Source organism: Ascaphus truei, chromosome 19, assembly GCF_040206685.1.
Source record: "Ascaphus truei isolate aAscTru1 chromosome 19, aAscTru1.hap1, whole genome shotgun sequence".
Lineage (NCBI taxonomy): Eukaryota > Metazoa > Chordata > Amphibia > Anura > Ascaphidae > Ascaphus > Ascaphus truei.
Window position 1 is genome coordinate 2,575,677 of NC_134501.1, and position 24,012 is coordinate 2,599,688.

Consider the following 24,012-nt stretch of genomic DNA (forward strand, 5'->3'; position numbering starts at 1 on the left):
TATCACATGGTTGAGTTCTTTCCCTTCATATATACAGGTTAACAATAAATAAACAAAGCAATCCCTGGCAATTTTCAGTTATTCAAGATAACAGTTAGTCTATAGCTCAATAAAATACACACAAAAAAAGTCACAGTTCCCTTCTATGGTCGTGTGTACAACGGAGTAGGAGTTCTTAGATGCTGGGCTCCCGTCATCCAAATGAAAGTCCCCAAATGTGTAACATTTCGGGACCCCATGAACCTTCATCAGACATGGTTCCAAATAGTGAATGTAGAAATCAAAGAGATTTACAGTTTATAAAGAAGATTAGCCTGCCCTTACCTACGGGAGGACCGTGTGACTGGTTATATGGAAGATTAGCCCTTACCTACGGGAGGACCGTGTGACTGGTTATATGGAAGATTAGCCCTTTCCTACGGGAGGCCCGTGTGACCGGTTATATGGAAGATTAGCCCTTACCTACGGGAGGCCCGTGTGGCGGGTTATAAAGAAGATTAGCCGTTACCTACGGGAGGCCCGTGTGACCGGTTATAAAGAAGATTAGCCCTTACCTATGGGAGGCACGTGTGACCGGTTTAAAGAAGATTAGCCTTTACCTACGGGAGGACCGTGTGACCAGTTATACAGAAGATTAGCCCTTACCTACGGGAGGCCCGTGTGACCAGTTATACAGAAGATTAGCCGTTACCTACGGGAGGACCGTGTGACCAGTTATACAGAAGATTAGCCCTTACCTACGGGAGGCCCGTGTGACCGGTTATATGGGAGATTAGCCGTTACCTACGGGAGGCCCGTGTGATGGGTTATAAAGAAGATTAGCCTTTACCTACGGGAGGCCCGTGTGACGGGTTATAAAGAAGATTAGCCGTTACCTACGGGAGGCCCGTGTGACCGGTTATATGGGAGATTAGCCGTTACCTATGGGAGGCCCGTGTGATGGGTTATAAAGAAGATTAGCCTTTACCTACGGGAGGCCCGTGTGACGGGTTATAAAGAAGATTAGCCGTTACCTACGGGAGGCCCGTGTGACCGGTTATAAAGAAGATTAGCCGTTACCTACGGGAGGCCCGTGTGACCGGTTATAAAGAAGATTAGCCGTTACCTACGGGAGGCCCGTGTGACTGGTTATAAAGAAGATTAGCCGTTACCTACGGGAGGCCCGTGTGACGGGTTATATGGGAGATTAGCCTTTACCTACGGGAGGCCCGTGTGACGGGTTATACAGAAGATTAGCCGTTACCTACGGGAGGCCCGTGTGACGGGTTATAAAGAAGATTAGCCGTTACCTACGGGAGGCCCGTGTGACGGGTTATATGGGAGATTAGCCTTTACCTACGGGAGGCCCGTGTGACTGGTTATAAAGAAGATTAGCCGTTACCTACGGGAGGCCCGTGTGACGGGTTATATGGGAGATTAGCCTTTACCTACGGGAGGCCCGTGTGACGGGTTATACAGAAGATTAGCCCTTACCTACGGGAGGCCCGTGTGACGGGTTATAAAGAAGATTAGCCGTTACCTACGGGAGGCCCGTGTGACCGGTTATAAAGAAGATTAGCCGTTACCTACGGGAGGCCCGTGTGACCGGTTATAAAGAAGATTAGCCCTTACCTACGGGAGGCCCGTGTGACGGGTTATAAAGAAGATTAGCCCTTACCTACGGGAGGCCCGTGTGACCGGTTATATGGGAGATTAGCCGTTACCTACGGGAGGCCCGTGTGACGGGTTATAAAGAAGATTAGCCGTTACCTACGGGAGGCCCGTGTGACTGGTTATATGGGAGATTAGCCGTTACCTACGGGAGGCCCGTGTGACCGGTTATATGGAAGATTAGCCGTTACCTACGGGAGGCCCGTGTGACGGGTTATAAAGAAGATTAGCCGTTACCTACGGGAGGCCCGTGTGACCGGTTATAAAGAAGATTAGCCGTTACCTACGGGAGGCCCGTGTGACCGGTTATAAAGAAGATTAGCCGTTACCTACGGGAGGCCCGTGTGACCGGTTATATGGGAGATTAGCCGTTACCTACGGGAGGCCCGTGTGACCGGTTATATGGGAGATTAGCCGTTACCTACGGGAGGCCCGTTTGACTGTTTGGGGTTATTGAGTTATAGACTAGCTGTTATCTCGATGAGCATGTATCTGGCTCGCAGCCTCCGGCTTCTGCTGGTGATTGGATAAAGAAACAATAACTGAAAATCGCCTTTGATTACTTTATTTTTAGGGGGGAAACTGTATATATGAAGTGAAAGAACGCGGCCATGTGATAACTTCTCAGCTAATGTTAACAATCGTCAGCACGTTTCAAATGTACGCTTGTGTGTTCACTTGAAGAAGAGACCTGGGATGTTTTAAAAACCTCATTTATGATCATTTCATATATGAAGAACGGGCATGTCTCTTTTGTTATTTTGGGGGCTTGCATAGGTACCCCTTATGCACAGTTTTTTTCTGCTATTTTCGAATAACTCTTTAAGTGTTGCTGTACAGAGGTATGCACGCCATCCTTTGTATTATTTATTTCATATATACAGTACATTACTGACATAGCATAGCTTAATTGATGTGTGTAATTGCCCCTCAGACGGTGGTGCATGAATGCTTGTACAATATAATAATAATAAAGTGGCATGGAATATAAAAGGCTCTAACAGTGCATTCATTATCCACGGGAGAATGACATACCTCGTGTTTCTTTTCCATTTTGTCACCTGCTGTAGGTAATAAGAAACATTAACACCTATGCCAGAACCAAAACGTTAGCTCAGGGTTTCCTGGACATGGCGCTCTTCACAGCAAACGCTTCACAAATGAAACATCTTTTGGAACAGGGGCCAGGAACCCAGTTTTATTATCTTCTTATCACTCTGCTGGTGAGTAACATTTATATCTGTGTTAATGTGATAAAGAGCAAAACCGTGTATATATCTACAAAGCAAAAGCCATCACGCAATATTTATCCAGCTTAAAACGGCGGCTCCTCCTCCTACCACCAAAGGGACCAATTAGGAGAAGAGGGGAAGGGAAGCACATAGGAATGTTACAGTATAGCGCTCTGTATGCAGCACATAGGAATGTTACAGTATAGCGCTCTGTATGCAGCACATAGGAATGTTACAGTATAGCGCTCTGTATGCAGCACATAGGAATGTTACAGTATAGCGCTCTGTACGCAGCACATAGGAATGTTACAGTATAGCGCTCTGTATGCAGCACATAGGAATGTTACAGTATAGCGCTCTGTACGCAGCACATAGGAATGTTACAGTATAGCGCTCTGTATGCAGCACATAGGAATGTTACAGTATAGCGCTCTGTATGCAGCACATAGGAATGTTACAGTATAGCGCTCTGTATGCAGCACATAGGAATGTTACAGTATAGCGCTCTGTATGCAGCACATAGGAATGTTACAGTATAGCGCTCTGTACGCAGCACATAGGAATGTTACAGTATAGCGCTCTGTACGCAGCACATAGGAATGTTACAGTATAGCGCTCTGTACGCAGCACATAGGAATGTTACAGTACAGCGCGCAGTACGCAGCACATAGGAATGTTACAGTATAGCGCTCTGTATGCAGCACATAGGAATGTTACAGTATAGCGCTCTGTATGCAGCACATAGGAATGTTACAGTATAGCGCTCTGTATACAGCACATAGGAATGTTACAGTATAGCGCTCTGTATGCAGCACATAGGAATGTTACAGTATAGCGCTCTGTACTCAGCACATAGGAATGTTACAGTATAGTGCTCTGTACGCAGCACATAGGAATGTTACAGTATAGCGCTCTGTATGCAGCACATAGGAATGTTACAGTATAGCGCTCTGTATGCAGCACATAGGAATGTTACAGTATAGCGCTCTGTATGCAGCACATAGGAATGTTACAGTATAGCGCTCTGTATGCAGCACATAGGAATGTTACATTATAGCGCTCTATATGCAGCACATAGGAATGTTACAGTATAGCGCTCTGTACTCAGCACATAGGAATGTTACAGTATAGCGCTCTGTATGCAGCACATAGGAATGTTACAGTATAGCGCTCTGTATGCAGCACATAGGAATGTTACAGTATAGCGCTCTGTATGCAGCACATAGGAATGTTACAGTATAGCGCTCTGTACGCAGCACATAGGAATGTTACAGTATAGCGCGCGGTACGCAGCACATAGGAATGTTACAGTATAGCGCTCTGTATGCAGCACATAGGAATGTTACAGTATAGCGCTCTGTACGCAGCACATAGGAATGTTACAGTATAGCGCTCTGTGCGCAGCACATAGGAATGTTACAGTATAGCGCGCGGTACGCAGCACATAGGAATGTTACAGTATAGCGCTCTGTATGCAGCACATAGGAATGTTACAGTATAGCGCTCTGTATGCAGCACATAGGAATGTTACAGTATAGCGCTCTGTATGCAGCACATAGGAATGTTACAGTATAGCGCTCTGTATACAGCACATAGGAATGTTACAGTATAGCGCTCTGTATGCAGCACATAGGAATGTTACAGTATAGCGCTCTGTACTCAGCACATAGGAATGTTTCAGTATAGTGCTCTGTACGCAGCACATAGGAATGTTACAGTATAGCGCTCTGTATGCAGCACATAGGAATGTTACAGTATAGCGCTCTGTATGCAGCACATAGGAATGTTACAGTATAGCGCTCTGTATGCAGCACATAGGAATGTTACAGTATAGCGCTCTGTATGCAGCACATAGGAATGTTACAGTATAGCGCTCTGTATGCAGCACATAGGAATGTTACAGTATAGCGCTCTGTACACAGCACATAGGAATGTTACAGTATAGCGCGCGGTACGCAGCACATAGGAATGTTACAGTATAGCGCTCTGTATGCAGCACATAGGAATGTTACAGTATAGCGCTCTGTATGCAGCACATAGGAATGTTACAGTATAGCGCGCGGTACGCAGCACATAGGAATGTTACAGTATAGCGCTCTGTATGCAGCACATAGGAATGTTACAGTATAGCGCTCTGTATGCAGCACATAGGAATGTTACAGTATAGCGCTCTGTATGCAGCACATAGGAATGTTACAGTATAGCGCTCTGTATGCAGCACATAGGAATGTTACAGTATAGCGCTCTGTATGCAGCACATAGGAATGTTACATTATAGCGCTCTATATGCAGCACATAGGAATGTTACAGTATAGCGCTCTGTACTCAGCACATAGGAATGTTACAGTATAGCGCTCTGTATGCAGCACATAGGAATGTTACAGTATAGCGCTCTGTATGCAGCACATAGGAATGTTACAGTATAGCGCTCTGTATGCAGCACATAGGAATGTTACAGTATAGCGCTCTGTATGCAGCACATAGGAATGTTACAGTATAGCGCTCTGTATGCAGCACATAGGAATGTTACAGTATAGCGCTCTGTACGCAGCACATAGGAATGTTACAGTATAGCGCGCGGTACGCAGCACATAGGAATGTTACAGTATAGCGCTCTGTATGCAGCACATAGGAATGTTACAGTATAGCGCTCTGTACGCAGCACATAGGAATGTTACAGTATAGCGCTCTGTGCGCAGCACATAGGAATGTTACAGTATAGCGCGCGGTACGCAGCACATAGGAATGTTACAGTATAGCGCTCTGTATGCAGCACATAGGAATGTTACAGTATAGCGCTCTGTATGCAGCACATAGGAATGTTACAGTATAGCGCTCTGTATGCAGCACATAGGAATGTTACAGTATAGCGCTCTGTATACAGCACATAGGAATGTTACAGTATAGCGCTCTGTATGCAGCACATAGGAATGTTACAGTATAGCGCTCTGTACTCAGCACATAGGAATGTTTCAGTATAGCGCTCTGTACGCAGCACATAGGAATGTTACAGTATAGCGCTCTGTATGCAGCACATAGGAATGTTACAGTATAGCGCTCTGTATGCAGCACATAGGAATGTTACAGTATAGCGCTCTGTATGCAGCACATAGGAATGTTACAGTATAGCGCTCTGTATGCAGCACATAGGAATGTTACAGTATAGCGCTCTGTACACAGCACATAGGAATGTTACAGTATAGCGCGCGGTACGCAGCACATAGGAATGTTACAGTATAGCGCTCTGTATGCAGCACATAGGAATGTTACAGTATAGCGCTCTGTATGCAGCACATAGGAATGTTACAGTATAGCGCTCTGTATGCAGCACATAGGAATGTTACAGTATAGCGCTCTGTATGCAGCACATAGGAATGTTACAGCATAGCGCTCTGTATGCAGCACATAGGAATGTTAAAGTATAGCGCTCTGTATGCAGCACATAGGAATGTTACAGTATAGCGCTCTGTACGCAGCACATAGGAATGTTACAGTATAGCGCTCTGTATGCAGCACATAGGAATGTTACAGTATAGCGCTCTGTACGCAGCACATAGGAATGTTACAGTATAGCGCTCTGTATGCAGCACATAGGAATGTTAAAGTATAGCGCTCTGTATGCAGCACATAGGAATGTTACAGTATAGCGCTCTGTACGCAGCACATAGGAATGTTACAGTATAGCGCTCTGTATGCAGCACATAGGAATGTTACAGTATAGCGTGCGGTATGCAGTACATAGGAATGTTACAGTATAGCGCTCTTTATGCAGCACATAGGAATGTTACATTATAGCGAGCGGTATGCAGCACATAGGAATGTTACAGTATAGCACTCTGTATGCAGCACATAGTAATGGTACAGTATAGCGCTCTGTATGCAGCACATAGGAATGTTACAGTATAGCGCTCTGTACGCAGCACATAGGAATGTTACAGTATAGCGCTCTGTATGCAGCACATAGGAATGTTACAGTATAGCGCGCGGTACGCAGCACATAGGAATGTTACAGTATAGCGCTCTGTATGCAGCACATAGGAATGTTACATTATAGCGCTTTGTATGCAGCACATAGTAATGTTACAGTATAGCGCTCTGTATGCAGCACATAGGAATGTTACCATATAGCGCTCTGTATGCAGCACATAGGAATGTTACAGTATAGCGCTCTGTATGCAGCACATAGGAATGTTACAGTATAGCGCTCTGTATGCAGCACATAGGAATGTTAAAGTATAGCGCTCTGTATGCAGCACATAGGAATGTTACAGTATAGCGCTCTGTATGCAGCACATAGGAATGTTACAGTATAGCGCTCTGTATGCAGCACATAGGAATGTTACAGTATAGCGCTCTGTATGCAGCACATAGGAATGTTACAGTATAGCGGGCGGTATGCAGCACATAGGAATGTTACAGTATAGCGCTCTGTACGCAGCACATAGGAATGTTACAGTATAGCGCTCTGTACGCAGCACATAGGAATGTTACAGTATAGCGCTCTGTATGCAGCACATAGGAATGTTACAGTATAGCGCGCGGTATGCAGTACATAGGAATGTTACAGTATAGCGCTCTTTATGCAACACATATGAATGTTACATTATAGCGAGCGGTATGCAGCACATAGGAATGTTACAGTATAGCACTCTGTATGCAGCACATAGTAATGTTACAGTATAGCGCTCTGTATGCAGCACATAGGAATGTTACAGTATAGCGCTCTGTACGCAGCACATAGGAATGTTACAGTATAGCGCTCTGTATGCAGCACATAGGAATGTTACAGTATAGCGCTCTGTATGCAGCACATAGGAATGTTACAGTATAGCGCTCTGTACGCAGCACATAGGAATGTTACAGTATAGCGCTCTGTATGCAGCACATAGGAATGTTACAGTATAGCGCTCTGTATGCAGCACATAGGAGTGTTACAGTATAGCGCTCTGTATGCAGCACATAGGAATGTTACAGTATAGCGCGCGGTACGCAGCACATAGGAATGTTACAGTATAGCGCTCTGTATGCAGCACATAGGAATGTTACAGTATAGCGCTCTGTACGCAGCACATAGGAATGTTACAGTATAGCGCTCTGTATGCAGCACATAGGAATGTTACAGTATTGCGCTCTGTATGCAGCACATAGGAGTGTTACAGTATAGCGCTCTGTATGCAGCACATAGGAATGTTACAGTATAGCGCTCTGTATGCAGCACATAGGAATGTTACAGTATAGCGCTCTGTACGCAACACATAGGAATGTTACAGTATAGCGCTCAGTACGCAGCACATAGGAATGTTACAGTATAGCGCACTGTACGCAGCACATAGGAATGTTACAGTATAGCGCTCTGTACGCAGCACATAGGAATGTTACAGTATAGCGCTCTGTATACAGCACATAGGAATGTTACAGTATAGCGCTCTGTATGCAGCACATAGGAATGTTACAGTATAGCGCTCTGTATACAGCACATAGGAATGTTACAGTATAGCGCTCTGTACGCAGCACATAGGAATGTTACAGTATAGCGCTCTGTATGCAGCACATAGGAATGTTACAGTATAGCGCTCTGTATACAGCACATAGGAATGTTACAGACACACTCCCTGCCCAGGTGAGTTTATAATCTGTTTTTGTTTTGGTGCCTGAGGCACAGGGACATTTATTGATTTGCCCAACGTCACAAGGGAACTAACAGACACAAGGGAAAATGCACAAGTACTCTTATCTGCTGGTACTCCAATCCACAGAGGCATCCAAAATCCCAGAAGATCAGCAGTGAAGATGAGATGGGCACACGGAATTGCAAAATATCAGAATTTATTGTGCCAGATACTATAGCGTTTCAGCTGCGTGCTCCACACAACTGAAACGTTGGAGTTCTTGGCACGATAAATTCTGATATTTAGCAATTCCGTGTGCCCATCGTATCTTCACAAGTGAGCTAACACCAGGATTTGAACCAGGTCCCCCTGCTTCAAACTCATTGTTCTCAGAGTCTGAGTCTTTGCTCCCTGAGCCAGTGAGATGGACGTATATGGAAATGCACATTTCATAGGTGAAAGGGTAAATGTATATGTAGTGTATTGCAAATGCTAAGTCATTCTACGCAAAGTTGAGTTCTTCTTCTGTTATAAACTCAGTCTAGTTAGTGAAAGAATGTCAGACTTTGTCACTACTGCTTTGTCCCTGTAACAGGCACCATATAACTTAACAGTAAACCCTTCTCATAGCCTCATTTAAATGCCAGGAGACGTGTTCTCTAAGTAAGACCATTGCATTGTAAACTAGTGCAATCATTCATTTCCCTTACATGCTTTTACATCAATACATAAACTGTTCAACCCCTTTTTAAACAGGAATGCAATAATGCCACATTAAGAATGTCAAAATACCGACACATTGACTGCACTATGTAGAAACCAAACAACTTCATTTTATAATGTGACATATACATATACCCATCATGTAAGTAGATTTCTTCATAAATCCAAAGAAATTTGTACTTACAAATGTCTTAGTATTTAGGTGCATATAAAGGTTTCTTTGCAATGTTGTTATGTTGTACCAAAGGTGTCATGTATATGCTGTTCCGAGACAACATAGCAAAGAAACTTTTATATTCACCTAAATACTAAGACATTTGTGAGTACAAATTTTGTTGGATTTATGAAGAAATCTACTTACCAGACTTACTGTAAAAACATACTGTATTGCCCTATTTCCTGTATGATTTCTCTGCACATGTACCTGCGCTCCCTGAAACACCTGGACATTTGAGAAATACACGAACTGGGAAAGTAATCCACATTAAGGGTTGAGCTGCAAAATACTCATTTGTTTGTATTTGTACTTTTTTTTTCATTTATCACTAAATAACTATATAATTGTTTGGATATATGTTGTTATATGCACTCTTAAGCACCAAATATATTAAGATATATTCTTATTTAAAGTAATATCCCTGATTAAATTTAAGCACAACTGGGTAACACCCATCTGTTTTCTCACCCATCATGTAAACAAACTCTTGAATCAACTCCACAAATGTATTTGAGCGTAGCAATGACACAGGTTATCACGAAGGCTTTTAAATCACTTACAGTTCATGCTTTAATTAGACAATGGTTGATTGCCATTTTTACACATGTATTCATAATGCTGAACCAATTATAAAGGCTTAGTTGAAAGACATAAGTACATTTAAATAATCTAGTCATTGTTCCCCATGGGCATGATTTAGCAACTAAATATTTCTGCAGTCTTTAAATGTGGCTATCCATGCAAATACAGAATGCATAATTGTGTGTGCTAGCTAAACACGAACTTAAATCAAGATAAACTGCAGTATTCCTAAGAGTCCATGCTAGCTTTGCCTATTCTACAGTATGAAGTTGTCTTCGTGCAGTAAGTTAGTCTCTCGCATGACCATTTTACAGCAGTGATTCTTGTTTGTGGATGTAGAGATGAGAGAAATATTTTGCCCAAAGGGGTAACTTGTGTAAAATGCTTTGCAAAAGATGGAAGTTTTTCTATAGCGAAGGCTATTTGTAGTCTCAGATTTTTGCCAGTTTTGAATACTTTGCATTGGAAATTTCCATTCTTCTGCATTAGTAAATAAGGACGTGGAGAAAGAAGGTCTGATGCCTTTTATTGGACCAATAAGTTGTTACTATGTTACCATGGTAACATATCGACTACTTGTTGGCCCAATAAAAGGTATCATACCTTCTCCCCCTTCATCCTTTGTTACTACATGGAATGAAGGAGCAAGATAGCTAACCACCCTTTCATTGCCATTCTCCTGCCAGGAGAAAATCTTTAAGTAAGTAAAAGGCAGAAGTTAAAGGGCAGTCCCAAACACATGTGGAAACGAACTTACCACGGTAACTGACGTTGTTACACGGTTGTTTTCACTCTTAAAGAAAAGGTTCCACTTGGGGGGAGTCGCAAAAAGCACATATTAAGATTGTTCCCCATTCTTATCTCACTGTTCCCCTTTCAGCGACTAATCAGGAGAAGAGAGAAAGGTATGTTGTCTTTGTAAGGTCTTTTTCAACATCATACAAGAAGGAGGAGCTGAAGGAAGTCAAACTCCTCCCAAGTTTTAGCTTATCCGGTTTATTAACCAGCTTTAAAAAAAAAATATTTCACCGTATTTATAGATGCCTATTTATTTATAAAAAAAAAATGTAAACAGCATTAATCATTGAAATGTAACACCCTAAACATGTCCCGGGCCTTGGACAATTTAAACCTTTCAGAGCCTATGGTTGTCAGGCCCTCCAGAATATGTGATCACGTGATCAATTCAGCAGTAATCACGACTGCCCTCGCCCCCTGGCGGCTGCTGGAACGTTGGAGCGGTGTGTGCGTGATCAGCCGCTGGAAACCATGCATTACGGGCCAGACACGTTACTAGAGCACTGAAAAGGTTAAGGAACGCTTTGGTGCTTAGGATTGATAATCATTACAGGGATGGGAAAAGCCCAGTTTTGGCAATGTACAGGGAGTGTTACTGCAGAGGAACCTCCACAGTGCCGACTCGTAGCGCCTTCATCAATTTACCGTGTTTCCACTGGTTCCACTGCACAGTAACAGGAACCAATAACCAACCTGAGAGAGTCTGACTACCGGGGCAGCTGCCTTCCAAATGGGAGCTGTATATCAATGTGAGTGCAGCGATGTTCGCTAGCAGTATCCACAGATCAGGACAATTGGAAGGGTTTACAAAGCCTGAGTCCAAAGGGATCCTCCGAGCCCTGCTATACTTCCTTAAATATTTATGCTTGCATTAAAAACATATTGTCCCGTATTCACTGCTATAAGACGACTTCCAGCGCTGGAAGACTTTTCATACCCCATTTGCTAATGGCAGTAGACTGCTAAGTAAATATGGCCCATGATGCTATACTAATGCGTATAACCAAACGCAGCTTCCTATGTATCTGTGTCTCTGCGCAATTGGATAAAAGCCTGCACAGTATATATTGATTATAATTAAACTCAACTACATCTCTGACAGAGACCGTGGTCTAATTGCTCTATCTGCGCTAATATCTCTCAATTTGCAATACTAAGGGGATGAAAAATCAGTCTAATAAAAAGTGCACCTTGCAGCTCATCTACATGTTCTCATTGCAGCTGTTAGTGGAAGAAACTTGTTAACCAAAGGGCTATTAACTGATTAATTAACAGCTCAGTTCTGGCATATTTTATTGATGCTTAAAAAAAGCAAGATGCAGGAACGCACACATCCCATTATACAAGGTACATCATGCAACTGCTCTCTAACCCCTTGTATTACTGCATTCATTCATTCTGCAAATTGCTCACTGATGCAAGCGGAATGAAATCTGAACAATGATACACTAAGGGTTATTCACCACAATTAGATAGCTGTACTTCACAAAGGGAGACTGTTAAAGTGAGGTGGGTTTGCAACATGGGATACAGCTACAGTGGGGGTTATTTACCAAGGTTCGTAGCGGGTGACCGCCATTCAAGTCAATAGCAGTTAATTCTGGATCCTGTGCATTAGCCACCAACAGTCCTAAGTGAATAGCCCCCTGTTACTTTGGTATTAAGCCATTTCTGGCCTATATTCCATGAAGTAAAAAGCATGGTAACGCTCAGTGAAGAACGCATGACATAGTTGCATAGTTATATGGTTATATAGTTGCATAGTTATATGGTTACATAGTTACATAGTAGATGAGGTGGAAAAAAGACATATGTCCATCAAGTTCAACTTATATTAAATGTAGACGACAGATAGTTGTCCTATATTTGTATTTACAGTATTACCTTTTTATTCACTTAAATGGGAGTCAGTGCATTGTTAACTGTGCACCACCACGCTTCTCACTATATTAAAAAGGGCTATCGACTAATTCATTAAATTGCTATATTCATTATTGATTGTTAACAGCCATTCCCAAGAACATGGCCATTGAGAATCTATAATAAAGCTGTGTGAATATACTCGGAAAGGCCCCTATTCAGTACGCTTTAAGCAGCTTCATCAGGTCATAGGCACACAAGACCTGGACAGCCAGCCTCCCAGTATACTGAATAGGGACCTACAAGAAAGACCTGGACAGCCAGCCTCCCAGTATACTGAATAGGGGCCTACAAGAAAGGCCTGGACAACCAGCCTCACAGTATACTGAATAGGGGCCTACAAGAAAGGCCTGGACAGCCAGCCTCACAGTATACTGAATAGGGGCCTACAAGAAAGGCCTGGACAGCCAGCCTCACAGTACAGTATACGGAATAGGGGCCTACAAGAAAGGATTGGCGTTCACTGTGCATCAAAACCTTCTAGATGCAAAACTCTGGAAAAGAAAAATCCCACTTTTTTCAATGAGACCTTTTCTTCTATAACTATACCTGTTTTGCCACATGTTTATATATAGCAATAGGAAATAACTTTGTATGCAACTATGGCCCCTATTTAATATGCAGGGACGCTCTTCTCCTCGCTAGGGAAATGTCTGTTACATTCAATTGAATAGGAGCCCAAGCGTTCATTTAATAGCAAAGCTTCTTTAGACTTTGATACATGGGGGGTGGGGGGGTATTTACCAAAGACTCGTGGCTCTATGCATGGTGCAAAAAACAGAGGCAGTTTATCGAACAAATAAATCTCATTCGGAGAAATCAGGTTTTTTTCTTTGACAGCCCAGGGGCTCTATTTGCAGCACTATTTGCTCCAGTGATAAATAAGCTTCATCTCAGATTGGCAGAAAATAACCATTTAGAAATGCACACTTTTATTAGATATTGTAACACTTGGGGCTAGATCAGGGTTGGCCAGTCCTCAAGAGCTACCAACAAGTCAGGTTTTCAGGATATCCCTGCTTCAGCCACCAATTGAGTCACCTGTGCTGAAGCAGGAATATCCTGAAAACCTGTCCTGTTGGGGGGAGGCTTGAGGACTGGAGTTGAGAACCCCTACCGTAAGGTTAAGTTCATGCGTTAACCTTAAAAGACGTCAGTGGATATGCAATGTTATGATAACTGCTTACATGTATCCCATTTGTATGTCATTATCACTAACGTCCGTTATATTTAATGCTACGCTCTTTGCGGGAGAAAACGCGGCTTAATGTTATGTTAATGTCCTTTGAAGATACACATTTGCTTTATAACAGTCCAAGCTGCCTTTTTTTTATTTATTTTTTTCCTTAATTATGTGCATCAATACAATCTACACAATAATAAGTAATTAGCTAAGTTGTCGATCGATCCGTTCTCCTGTGATCGATCATCAAATATTTGGCTCGGGGGTTCACTAAATGGCTGCACGGCTGTAGTGCAGCAGAAGAGGACCAAAGATGCAAAGTTCTGTAGGGAAGATCATGTGACCAGGCAGTCCCTAGATACAATTGGTGCACTGCTAGAGAGAGGGCAGGGCTTAAAAGGGGGTGTGCCAGAGCCTGTTTCAGAAGAGGAAGGGGATATGACTTTGTAAATGGTTCAATGCTTTAAGTATTTTCTCATAGTACAGAACTGATTTATTAAAACACACACGTAGGAAATTGCCTGGTCTGCAGCTTTAACAACTTACAGAGCTTTGTGATTTAAGGAAGCATGTGGATATTTCCTACCCCGCTGAAACCCTTACCAAACCGAGAGAAATCAACTCCTAGTTGTTAACTGAAGAGTATTTTCTTTATGAGATAAAAAGTATTTTATTATGCTAGTTTACAACAAAATCAATTATCCCTGCATACTTTAGAAATCTCATTGAAATTAAAAAGGGCACCCTGGCACTGTGCTAATGTAATTAGCAATAAATAGACCTGCATTAATGACAGTAAATATAATAGTTACATAGTGTAATGACTCTGGATGGGACATTAAAATCTGTTACTCAATTTTGTAAAGAGTTATAACATGGGACCCTTCCATTCGTTAACAAGCTGCCAAAACCTTCCCGAGATAAATGGCCTTTTTATTGCCATAAAACGCATGTTATAATGTTACCAAATTGGAATTTTAAATCTTTGCCATCATTAAAAAATGAAACCAATCTGATTTAGCTGAAAGTACAAGATCACTTAGCAGGAGATGGGTGCAGGGCTGCAGTTTCTGCTCTTTATCATCCACTTTTTGTTTTTTGAGAAACAGAACTGGTATTCACCAGATCAGGAGTGGCCAACTCCCGTCCTCCTGGGCCACCAACAGGTCAGGTTTTGAGGATATCCCGGCTTCAGCACAGGTGGTTCAATCAGTAGCTCAGCGCTGAAGCAGGGATATCCTGAAAACGGCCCTTTTGGTAAGCCTTGGGGACTGAAGTTGGAGACTCATGCAGCAGATATAAAAGCCCATTCTTTTGTAACAATAAAGACTCCCAAACACAGCAACCTTCTGCTTTAGTATGATCGGGACCAGGATGCTGTACTCATGAATGATGCACTGTAGGCTGATAGTTTGTTTGCATTTTGAAAACATCGACGTCATTGCCTCCTTAATACGAATGTAATTTGACATTCGGCACACATTTGGCTCTTGCGGTTCCATTGGAAATGAAGAAGAATTTTCTTTTCACTGGGGCCTCTCCATGGGGCAGGGGGAGGGGAGCGTTCGTCAATCAAGCGTTAACTAAACCCCAAGCCCACGCTGTCCCTGTTAGGGGGCCAATGAAGATAAGGGATGAGAGAGGGGAGTTTGGGGGTGGGGGGTGCAATCTCTAGTTTAGAATGTAGGGCAGGATTAGTCAACTCCAGTCCTCAAGAACTACCAACAGGTCAGGTTTTCACGATATCCATGCTTCAGCACTGGTGGCTCAATCGGTTGCTCAGTCTTTGCCTGCGTCACTGACTTTTGGGATATCCCTGCTTCAGCACAGGTGGCACAATCAGTGGCTCAGACTGAGCTACTAATTGAGCACCTGTGCTGAAGCAGGGATATGATTATCCTGAAAACCTGACCTGCTGGTGGCCCTAGAGGACGGGAATTGGCTAGCCCTGTGATAGGGCTATTACACGGACGGACGCCGCTGGCGAGGATGAAACCCCTCCCATGTCTACGCTCTCCATGATTACAAATGAATGAAACATGCTTAGAAGAGTCTGATTTTCATCAAAGAAACATATATCCGTCCATTACATTTGCCTTCGTAGCCATTTCATTGGCATTGATTCAGTTTGAACCCGGCCCATCTCATTAAGCAAGTAAGGATTTCGTGATCAAGAAGTGCGGATCTGAGACATGATCCCCATTGAGGCTCGGTGGGGGGGGGGGTGCCAGTTGTTTGCAGGGTAATTAGTTCCCGACCTGAGGAGCTTGCCATTCAATTTTGGATTCTGAGGTCTATCAGGGTAAAGTCACTCACTGAAGGTCATAAGAATCTGGCTCTTAGTCCCACTGAAGACGACCATTCCGACCGCCTCACTCATGCTCCTACATCACCCTGTGCTGTCTCTTCTGGTAGAGCTGAGGTTAAAGATGTATTAAGCATTCATTGAGTAAGCTTCCACTTTCAGTAACTGCCTATGATATTTGATTTGCCTCCGTCAAATTTAATATGTACCATAGCCTCTAATAACAGCTGGCAACCCATCCCCCTGTCATGCCTTAATGCTTTATGGTATAATTTGTTTTTCCCCTTGTGCTATTTAGACTTTAAGCCATACGTATTTGGAGCGCCACTGCCACATTGATTTAGTGTATGTGACTAATTTTCTTGTCTATACACATTTCGGCTAAGCAGAGTAAAAAGGCATTATGAAGGAGACTGTATATATACTTTACATAAAAATGATGCCCTGTCTTAAAGCTACATTTAGCTGTGATCTGACCGTCCTTGTCACTACATTCAGTACAATTCTGGCATGTAGCGGAAAAAATATTAACTTGATAGGGAAAAAAAGAAACCCAGATAATGTAAAAATATACACGCGAAACACTGCACATGAGCTGGCAAATGTGACTTCGTTCTCCAAAAATCCCGAAAGAAACCGATTTAATATTAAAAGGAATGTGATGTGCAAACACTGCTCAGTTTAGCTTTACATGTATATGACAATGCTAGCATAACGCGTTCATGCACTGCAGGTCCATGTCCGAATAATACATCTATTTCTCATTTTTGGGGGCTCTTAAACTTGACATTACGTAGGGCCTTAGGAGGTCAAAGTCTGGCCCTGGTCCCAGCGAGTGTGAGACGTGAATGTGCTCACAAGTGATATATTTTTATTTGCCGTGCACATTATTATAAAACTCGGCACATTAAGTTATTGATAATGTTGTATTTTTTCTAATATGGCGCTGGCAGTGTACGCTGCGATGTACAGTACATACAGCTTCGCATGCTCAGCGAGTCCCTGCTCTGGAGAACTTCCATTCTTATTTAGGTGCCAGAGGAATCGGGACAGGAGATAAAGTGACTTGTCCAAGGTCGGAGGAAGAGCTGGCACTGCCATTTGAGATGGGTTCGCCCGCTTCGTGCTCATACCACTACGCCTGCTTTGCCTTATTATTTGATGAGTGAGGGCCATAAATGTGCAATTAGCAGATCCCGCTGCTTACAGCGGGGGGCTCATCTCTAGACCTCAAGCCCCCACAATGGGGCAGGGTTTAAGGATATCCCAGCCTTAGCACAGGTGGCTCCATTAGTCCCAGCTTCAGAACAGGTGGCTCAGTCTTCGTCTGAGCCTCTGATTGAGCCACCTGTGCTGAAGCTGGGATATCCGGATAACCTGACCTGTTGGACTGTAGTTGAGCCCCTGACAAAGTATTGTGCTGCGCTTGCAAATGCAGCTTTATCCATCTGTTTGCCATATTTTAACTAAGAAGTTGCCAAACTGTCCATTTTGCCAGAATACTGAACTAGTACAGTTGGGGGGCAGGGGAACAGATTTCAGCTGGCAATGAAAACCTAGTTTGATTGTCAAAAGTGAAAAAGGAGCAGACTGTGAAAAGGGTATCAATGTGGAAGAAAAAGAAGGAAGCAAAAAGCATAGCGATCAGCCCTCTCGGGAAAGCTGGTCCTACTATAAGTAAGCATCCCGGGAAAGCTGGTCCTGCTATAAGTAAGCATCCCTGGAAAGCTGGTCCTGCTATAAGTAAGCATCCCAGGAAAACTGCTCCTGCTATAAGTAAGCATCCCGGGAAAGCTGGTCCTGCTATAAGTAAGTATCCTGGGAAAGCTGGTCCTGCTATAAGTAAGCATCTCGGGAAAGCTGGTCCTGCTATAACTATGCATCCCTGGAAAGCTGGTCCTGCTATAAGTAAGCATCCCGGGAAAGCTGGTCCTGCTATAAGTAAGCATCCCAGGAAAACTGGTCCTACTATAAGTAAGCATCCCGGGAAAGCTGGTCCTGCTATAAGTAAGCATCTCGGGAAAGCTGGTCCTGCTATAAGTAAGTATCCCGGGAACACTAGTCCTGCTATAAATAAGTATCCCGGGAAAACTGGTCTTACTATAAGTAAGCATCCCAGGAAAACTGGTCCTGCTATAAGTAAGCATCCCGGGAAAGCTGGTCCTGCTATAAGTAAGCATCCCAGGAAAACTGGTCCTGCTATAAGTAAGCATCCCGGGAAAGCTGGTCCTGCTATAAGTAAGTATCCCGGGAAAGCTGGTCCTGCTATAAGTAAGCATCTCGGGAAAGCTGGTCCTGCTATAAGTAAGTATCCCGGGAAAGCTGCTCCTGCTATAACTAAGCATCCCGGGAAAGCTGGTCCTGCTATAAGTAAGTATCCCGGGAAAGCTGGTCCTGCTATAAGTAAGTATCTCGGGAAAGCTGGTCCTACTATAAGTAAGCATCCCGGGAAAGCTGGTCCTGCTATAAGTAAGCATCTCGGGAAAGCTGGTCCTGCTATAAGTAAGTATCCCGGGAAAGCTGGTCCTGCTATAAGTAAGCATCTCGGGAAAGCTGGTCCTGCTATAAGTAAGCATCCCGGGAAAGCTGGTCCTACTATAAGTAAGTCGGTGGTTTGGGGCATATGTCCCAAACACAGTGCTCAATCCAATTCTGAACCGTTAGACAATGATAGATTTAAGTCCACATATCATGGTGACAGGAAACTATATCAGCCAAGAGATAGAGTATTTTGACCCAGTGCTATTTGAATGCAGCAAAGACACTCAATGTGATGGCAATAGTCCATGTGTCATAATAAATGAAGGGTTAACATACCATTGTTGTGTAGGACTCCGCCATCCCAAACCCTTATGCTGCAGCACTGTTCCAGGTCATCCAGTCTCCCTGTGAAGGAGAAATATATTCACCGAAGGCTGGTTCCTATGCAGCGTGCAGCACGCTCAATATTCAAGTTGCAGTTGAAATCCAAAGATTCCTGCGGTGCACAGCCAAGTAGGGTAGAGGACCAGCAAAGTGTGGGTTAAAAATATGATTTTATTGGTACAACATGGTACAGGGGACACACACTCTGACGCGTTTCAGACTGGTATAGTCCTTAGTCATAGAGTCCGAAACGCGTCAGAGTGTGTGTCCCCTGTACCATGTTGTACCAATAAAATCATATTTTTAACCCACACTTTGCTGGTCCTCTACCCTACTTGGCTGTGCACCGCAGGAATCTTTGGATTTCAACTGCAACTACTATAAGTAAGCATGTCAGCAAAGCTGGTCCTACTATACGTAAGCATCCCGGGAAAGCTGGTCCTGCTATAAGTATGCATCCTGGGAAAGCTGGTCCTGCTATAAGTAAGCATCCCGGGAAAACTGGTCCTGCTATAAGTAAGCATCCCGGGAAAGCTGGTCCTGCTATAAGTATGCATCCCGGGAAAGCTGGTCCTACTATAAGTAAGCATCCCGGGAAAGCTGGTCCTACTATAAGTAAGCATGTCAGGAAAGCTGGTCCTACTATAAGTAAGCATCCCGGGAAAGCTGGTCTTGCTATAAGTAAGCATCCCGGGAAAACTGGTCCTGCTTTAAGTAAGCATCCCGGGAAAGCTAGTCCTGCTATAAGTAAGCATCCCGGGAAAGCTGGTCCTGCTATAAGTAAGCATCCCAGGAAAACTGGTCCTGCTATAAGTAAGCATCTCGGGAAAGCTGGTCCTGCTATAAGTAAGTATCCCGGGAAAGCTGCTCCTGCTATAACTAAGCATCCCGGGAAAGCTGGTCCTGCTATAAGTAAGTATCCCGGGAAAGCTGGTCCTGCTATAAGTAAGCATCTCGGGAAAGCTGGTCCTGCTATAAGTAAGTATCCCGGGAAAGCTGGTCCTGCTATAAGTAAGCATCTCGGGAAAGCTGGTCCTGCTATAAGTAAGCATCCCAGGAAAGCTGGTCCTGCTATAAGTAAGCATAGTCTTGTACAATTGACTTGACCAGTATCGGATTTTGAAAAATGCCGCCCTTGGGCGGACCAAACTTGTTAGGACGAAATTGCGAAAAGGGAAACGAAAAGTTCACCTATCTCTACGTCCAAGAAATTCCTATGGATGAGAAGTAAAGAGTGACACACTGTGAGTGCTCATTTACATGTCATTACCCAGAATCCCTGGCAGCAGTGGAAGCATTGTCTGCTAAGAGATAATGGGGACGGGCAGGGCTGCAGACCTGTCTGAGACGTGTGAATTTGCTCAGATGGGATTTATATTTACTGTACGATGGAGGGGTTTTGTCACATTTTCTTTCCCCATCATAACGTTTTTAATATTTGGTTAAGCAATTCCTATGGGAGTTCCCGTACCCATGCAGCTCCCCAAACACACGCACGCACACACACACACACACACGGCAGGACCCAAAATCATGTTATGTGCTTACTGCAGGTTCAGTTGGAGGGTATAATAGTGCCTGCAGGAGGGTATAATAGTATATAGTATATATATAAAGTATAATAGTGCCTGCAGGAGGGTATAATAGTATATAGTATATATATAAAGTATAATAGTGCCTGCAGGAGGGTATAATAGTATATAGTATATATATAAAGTATAATAGTGCCTGCAAGAGGGTATATAGTATATAGTATATATATAAGGGTATAATGGTGCCGGGTGTTCCTGCAATTGTTTCTTTACTTCTGTCTTTATTTCAAACCTTTTCTGTTTAACCCTCTAAGGTGCAGTTCCATGTAGGATGAACATGAACTAAAGGCACTTATACTGTATGTTTAATGGGTGAAAACGTGGCCATTGACTCCTCTTTTTAAGCCAACCAGAAAGGTAACATATTCTTGCGAGCTTGAAAGTTCTCACTTACAGTGGGAACTCAGAATTAAAAGGGTTTTTTTGTCTAGAATTTTTCTTCCACCCCAATGAAAATGTAAGCAGATTTATTCGTGGGCTTTCTCTGTTATGGGACCAACTAGAAAACGGAGAAAGCGTTTTTTTTTTTTTATCATGAAGTAAGACGAACAAAACTGAAACGCCTCCCAGTCCCAAATCTCAACTGACATGTATTTTAAAAAAAACATTTAAAAATGTCGTCCTATGTTTGACTGCACCTTTAGGGTTTTGTATTTTAATTGAGCCATTTCACTGGCATTACATAAATAGTTAATATGTGTTTGTTCACTGAATAGAAGAAGTTATGTTACTGTTACTTAAACTAATCAATCAAATAAGGCGCCTTAAACATAGGTGTTTTGTCAAATGAAACAGAATGACAGGGATAACAGGACCATTTGCATCAAAATCATAAGAAGATAAATAGTCACCGATGGTGTGGGGTGTGAAGGGAGCAATAGTTCAAATCTGATCCCTGGCCTCATATCTGAGAAATAGAAGGAAAATAAAGAACCTGAATACTTTCTAATACCCATTAGTGTTGTGCTATAGCGGTAATCCTGTACCTTTTGCTTTCTTATTTGTTGTGGGTTTTGATACCTTACAAAGGAGCAATTCAGGCTTGTTTTTTTTATGTGAACCCATGTGTGATGCGTAGGGTTGCCAGTGGGCGTCTCCCAAAATACTGGACATAATGGTGAAAACTGCGACACGCTCGAGACACACAAACACACACACACCGCTCTCACCTCTCCACTCCATGCTGTTTCCTCCTCTCCTTGGCCCCATGTTCATGACACCTCCTCCTGATTGGCTGCATTATCAGCAGCAGACAATCAGGTTGGAGGATGCTGCCCATCCCCCCAGCTGCCATGCTCTCGCCCAGCTCTGGAAAATCGCACGGCCCCCAAGCCGGTCAGGTCACTGTGTCCAGAGAGGTAATACCGGACACATACATGTCCAGTATTAACTTTCATTTTTTACTGGACAGAGTGTCCAAATACAGGACAGTCCGGTTTAATACTGGACACCTGGCAACTCTATGACAGCAATCAACACACCTCACACTGCCCTGTAACAGGGACTTATCCCTGTCTAAATAAAGCGGCCTCAGAGCTCTGAGAATCCCGCAGAGAGAGTTGATTGCAGCCACTCAATTAACTAGTCTCCACCTGGACTAATGAGAGTTCTGTAAAAAGTCTCATGTGAGACACAGGAGAGAGATTCCTTAGCTCACATTTGGGGCTGACAGAAGGATAGCAGAGAAGCCTGCACACAGACACTGTCTTAAGCGCAAAGACTGTGCTGAGATCAAGACACCCAGACACCCAGACACCCAGAGACTTATATTTCTTGGACACAGAGGACCCAGGAACCTGCCAGAGACTGACATGGAGGGCCACCTGCTTCAGGTACTTCCTGAGACTTTGGGGTGCTAGGCTGGTAATGAGAATATCTCTCCAGTCCTGCAGATAGGGTCTGGGGAAGTAAGTTAGCCCTTACAAAGGGATAAGGGTTTGCCTGGATAAAGGAACAGGCTCAATAAAGCCAAGATATAATTTCACCCTAAAACAGTCTCCATTTGCATACCTCTGCACACATCACTTACATGCCCCATGGCAGGTTCCTCTCCACTGTGCTATGGACATGTGACTGATGATGGACATAAGAACAGCCAGTAATAAAGGCTGTGAAAGGGGTGGGACTAAGAGAGAAGGAGCCTTTAAAAAGGCTGGTGGTCAGATGTGCACGAACCTGAACACTTTCAGGCTCGATCAGGAGTTGTCCGAGTGATTGTAGTACGCGTGGCGAGAGGATCAGCGGATCCAAGTCGGGGAGTTGCAGAGAGCATCGAGCGCTGTTGAAGGGGAACCTCATTGGCTGCAATTAAAGTGGTACTGAAGCACCCTGTGTGAAGTACAGGCCGGCAACACTTTAGTGCACTAGGAGCTCCCACGGTATACTGGCACCATCACAAAGCCAATATACCCTGGATTGGGTGGCTCACTCTAGACTGACACTGATACTGTACACACTTTCCCAGTGTTACTATTAAGTGTAATATTATGTGTATGCTGAGTATAATGATCCTTTGCTAAGGATCACAGGGTTACTGAGAATGGACGAGAGTGCATAAACTCAGTTGTATCAGACACACTATGTCCTTATTTCTTGCCATCTGAGCATAGGCCACGTGTGGCACAATAAGTATCCATAAGGGACTCAGCCCCCACCTCAGCACCTGCTATAGGTCTGGGACCTAAACATAGGAGGTTACATTTATTACAGTTTTTTAACATATGATTGAAGCAGGGCGTCTCTGGAGCTGAACCCCATTCATTTTAGCTCTGGGGACCCCCTACTTCCCCAGGTACAAACCTCCGAGGGGGTGCTGGTACCTCGGCAAAGTTTAAAGCTCCCGCTTCACGCGGGCCAATAGGAAGCCTCACCTGATGACATCACGACTTCCTATTGGCCCTCGGGGCATGGGAGCATTGAAATTCCGCCATTAAGTGAACCCTGCTAGCCGAGCAGTGACTACTGGCACCCCCTATGGAGGTAAGTATCTCTGGAACCAAGGGATCTCCGGAGCTAAAAAATAACGGGGTTCCGCTCCAGAGACCCCCTGCTTCAATCCTATGTATAAAAAAAATATCTGCCAAAAAAATAATCGCAAGCTTGGATTGTCTCCTATGGGTTCAGCCCATCCTAGGACAAAGGCATGCAAGGGCAGTGATTTGTATAATGGGTGAAAAGCGGGGCGACTGTTGCATTTTTGTACTACTATAAGTATTTGTAATAATAATGTGAGACTTGCTCGGGTTTGACTTCTTCTAGCTACTCCCTTTTGTGTGATGTTACAATTTGTTTAAAGAGTTAAAGTGTTTGCACAGGTAAACCTCTCTCTTCCCCATC

General features: G+C 43.6%; 1 protein-coding gene across 2 annotated transcripts in view; it reads left to right on the plus strand.

Moving 5' to 3' along the window:
* The window catches only part of LOC142469720 (ninjurin-1-like), a 54,258-nt gene that overhangs the window by 12,225 nt on the left and 18,021 nt on the right, over positions 1–24,012 (plus strand). For both annotated transcript variants that reach the window (XM_075576292.1, XM_075576293.1), the window contains exon 3: positions 2,721–2,873. In XM_075576292.1, the coding sequence (XP_075432407.1) occupies positions 2,721–2,873 (153 nt within the window). The remainder of the gene's footprint in view (positions 1–2,720; positions 2,874–24,012) is intronic.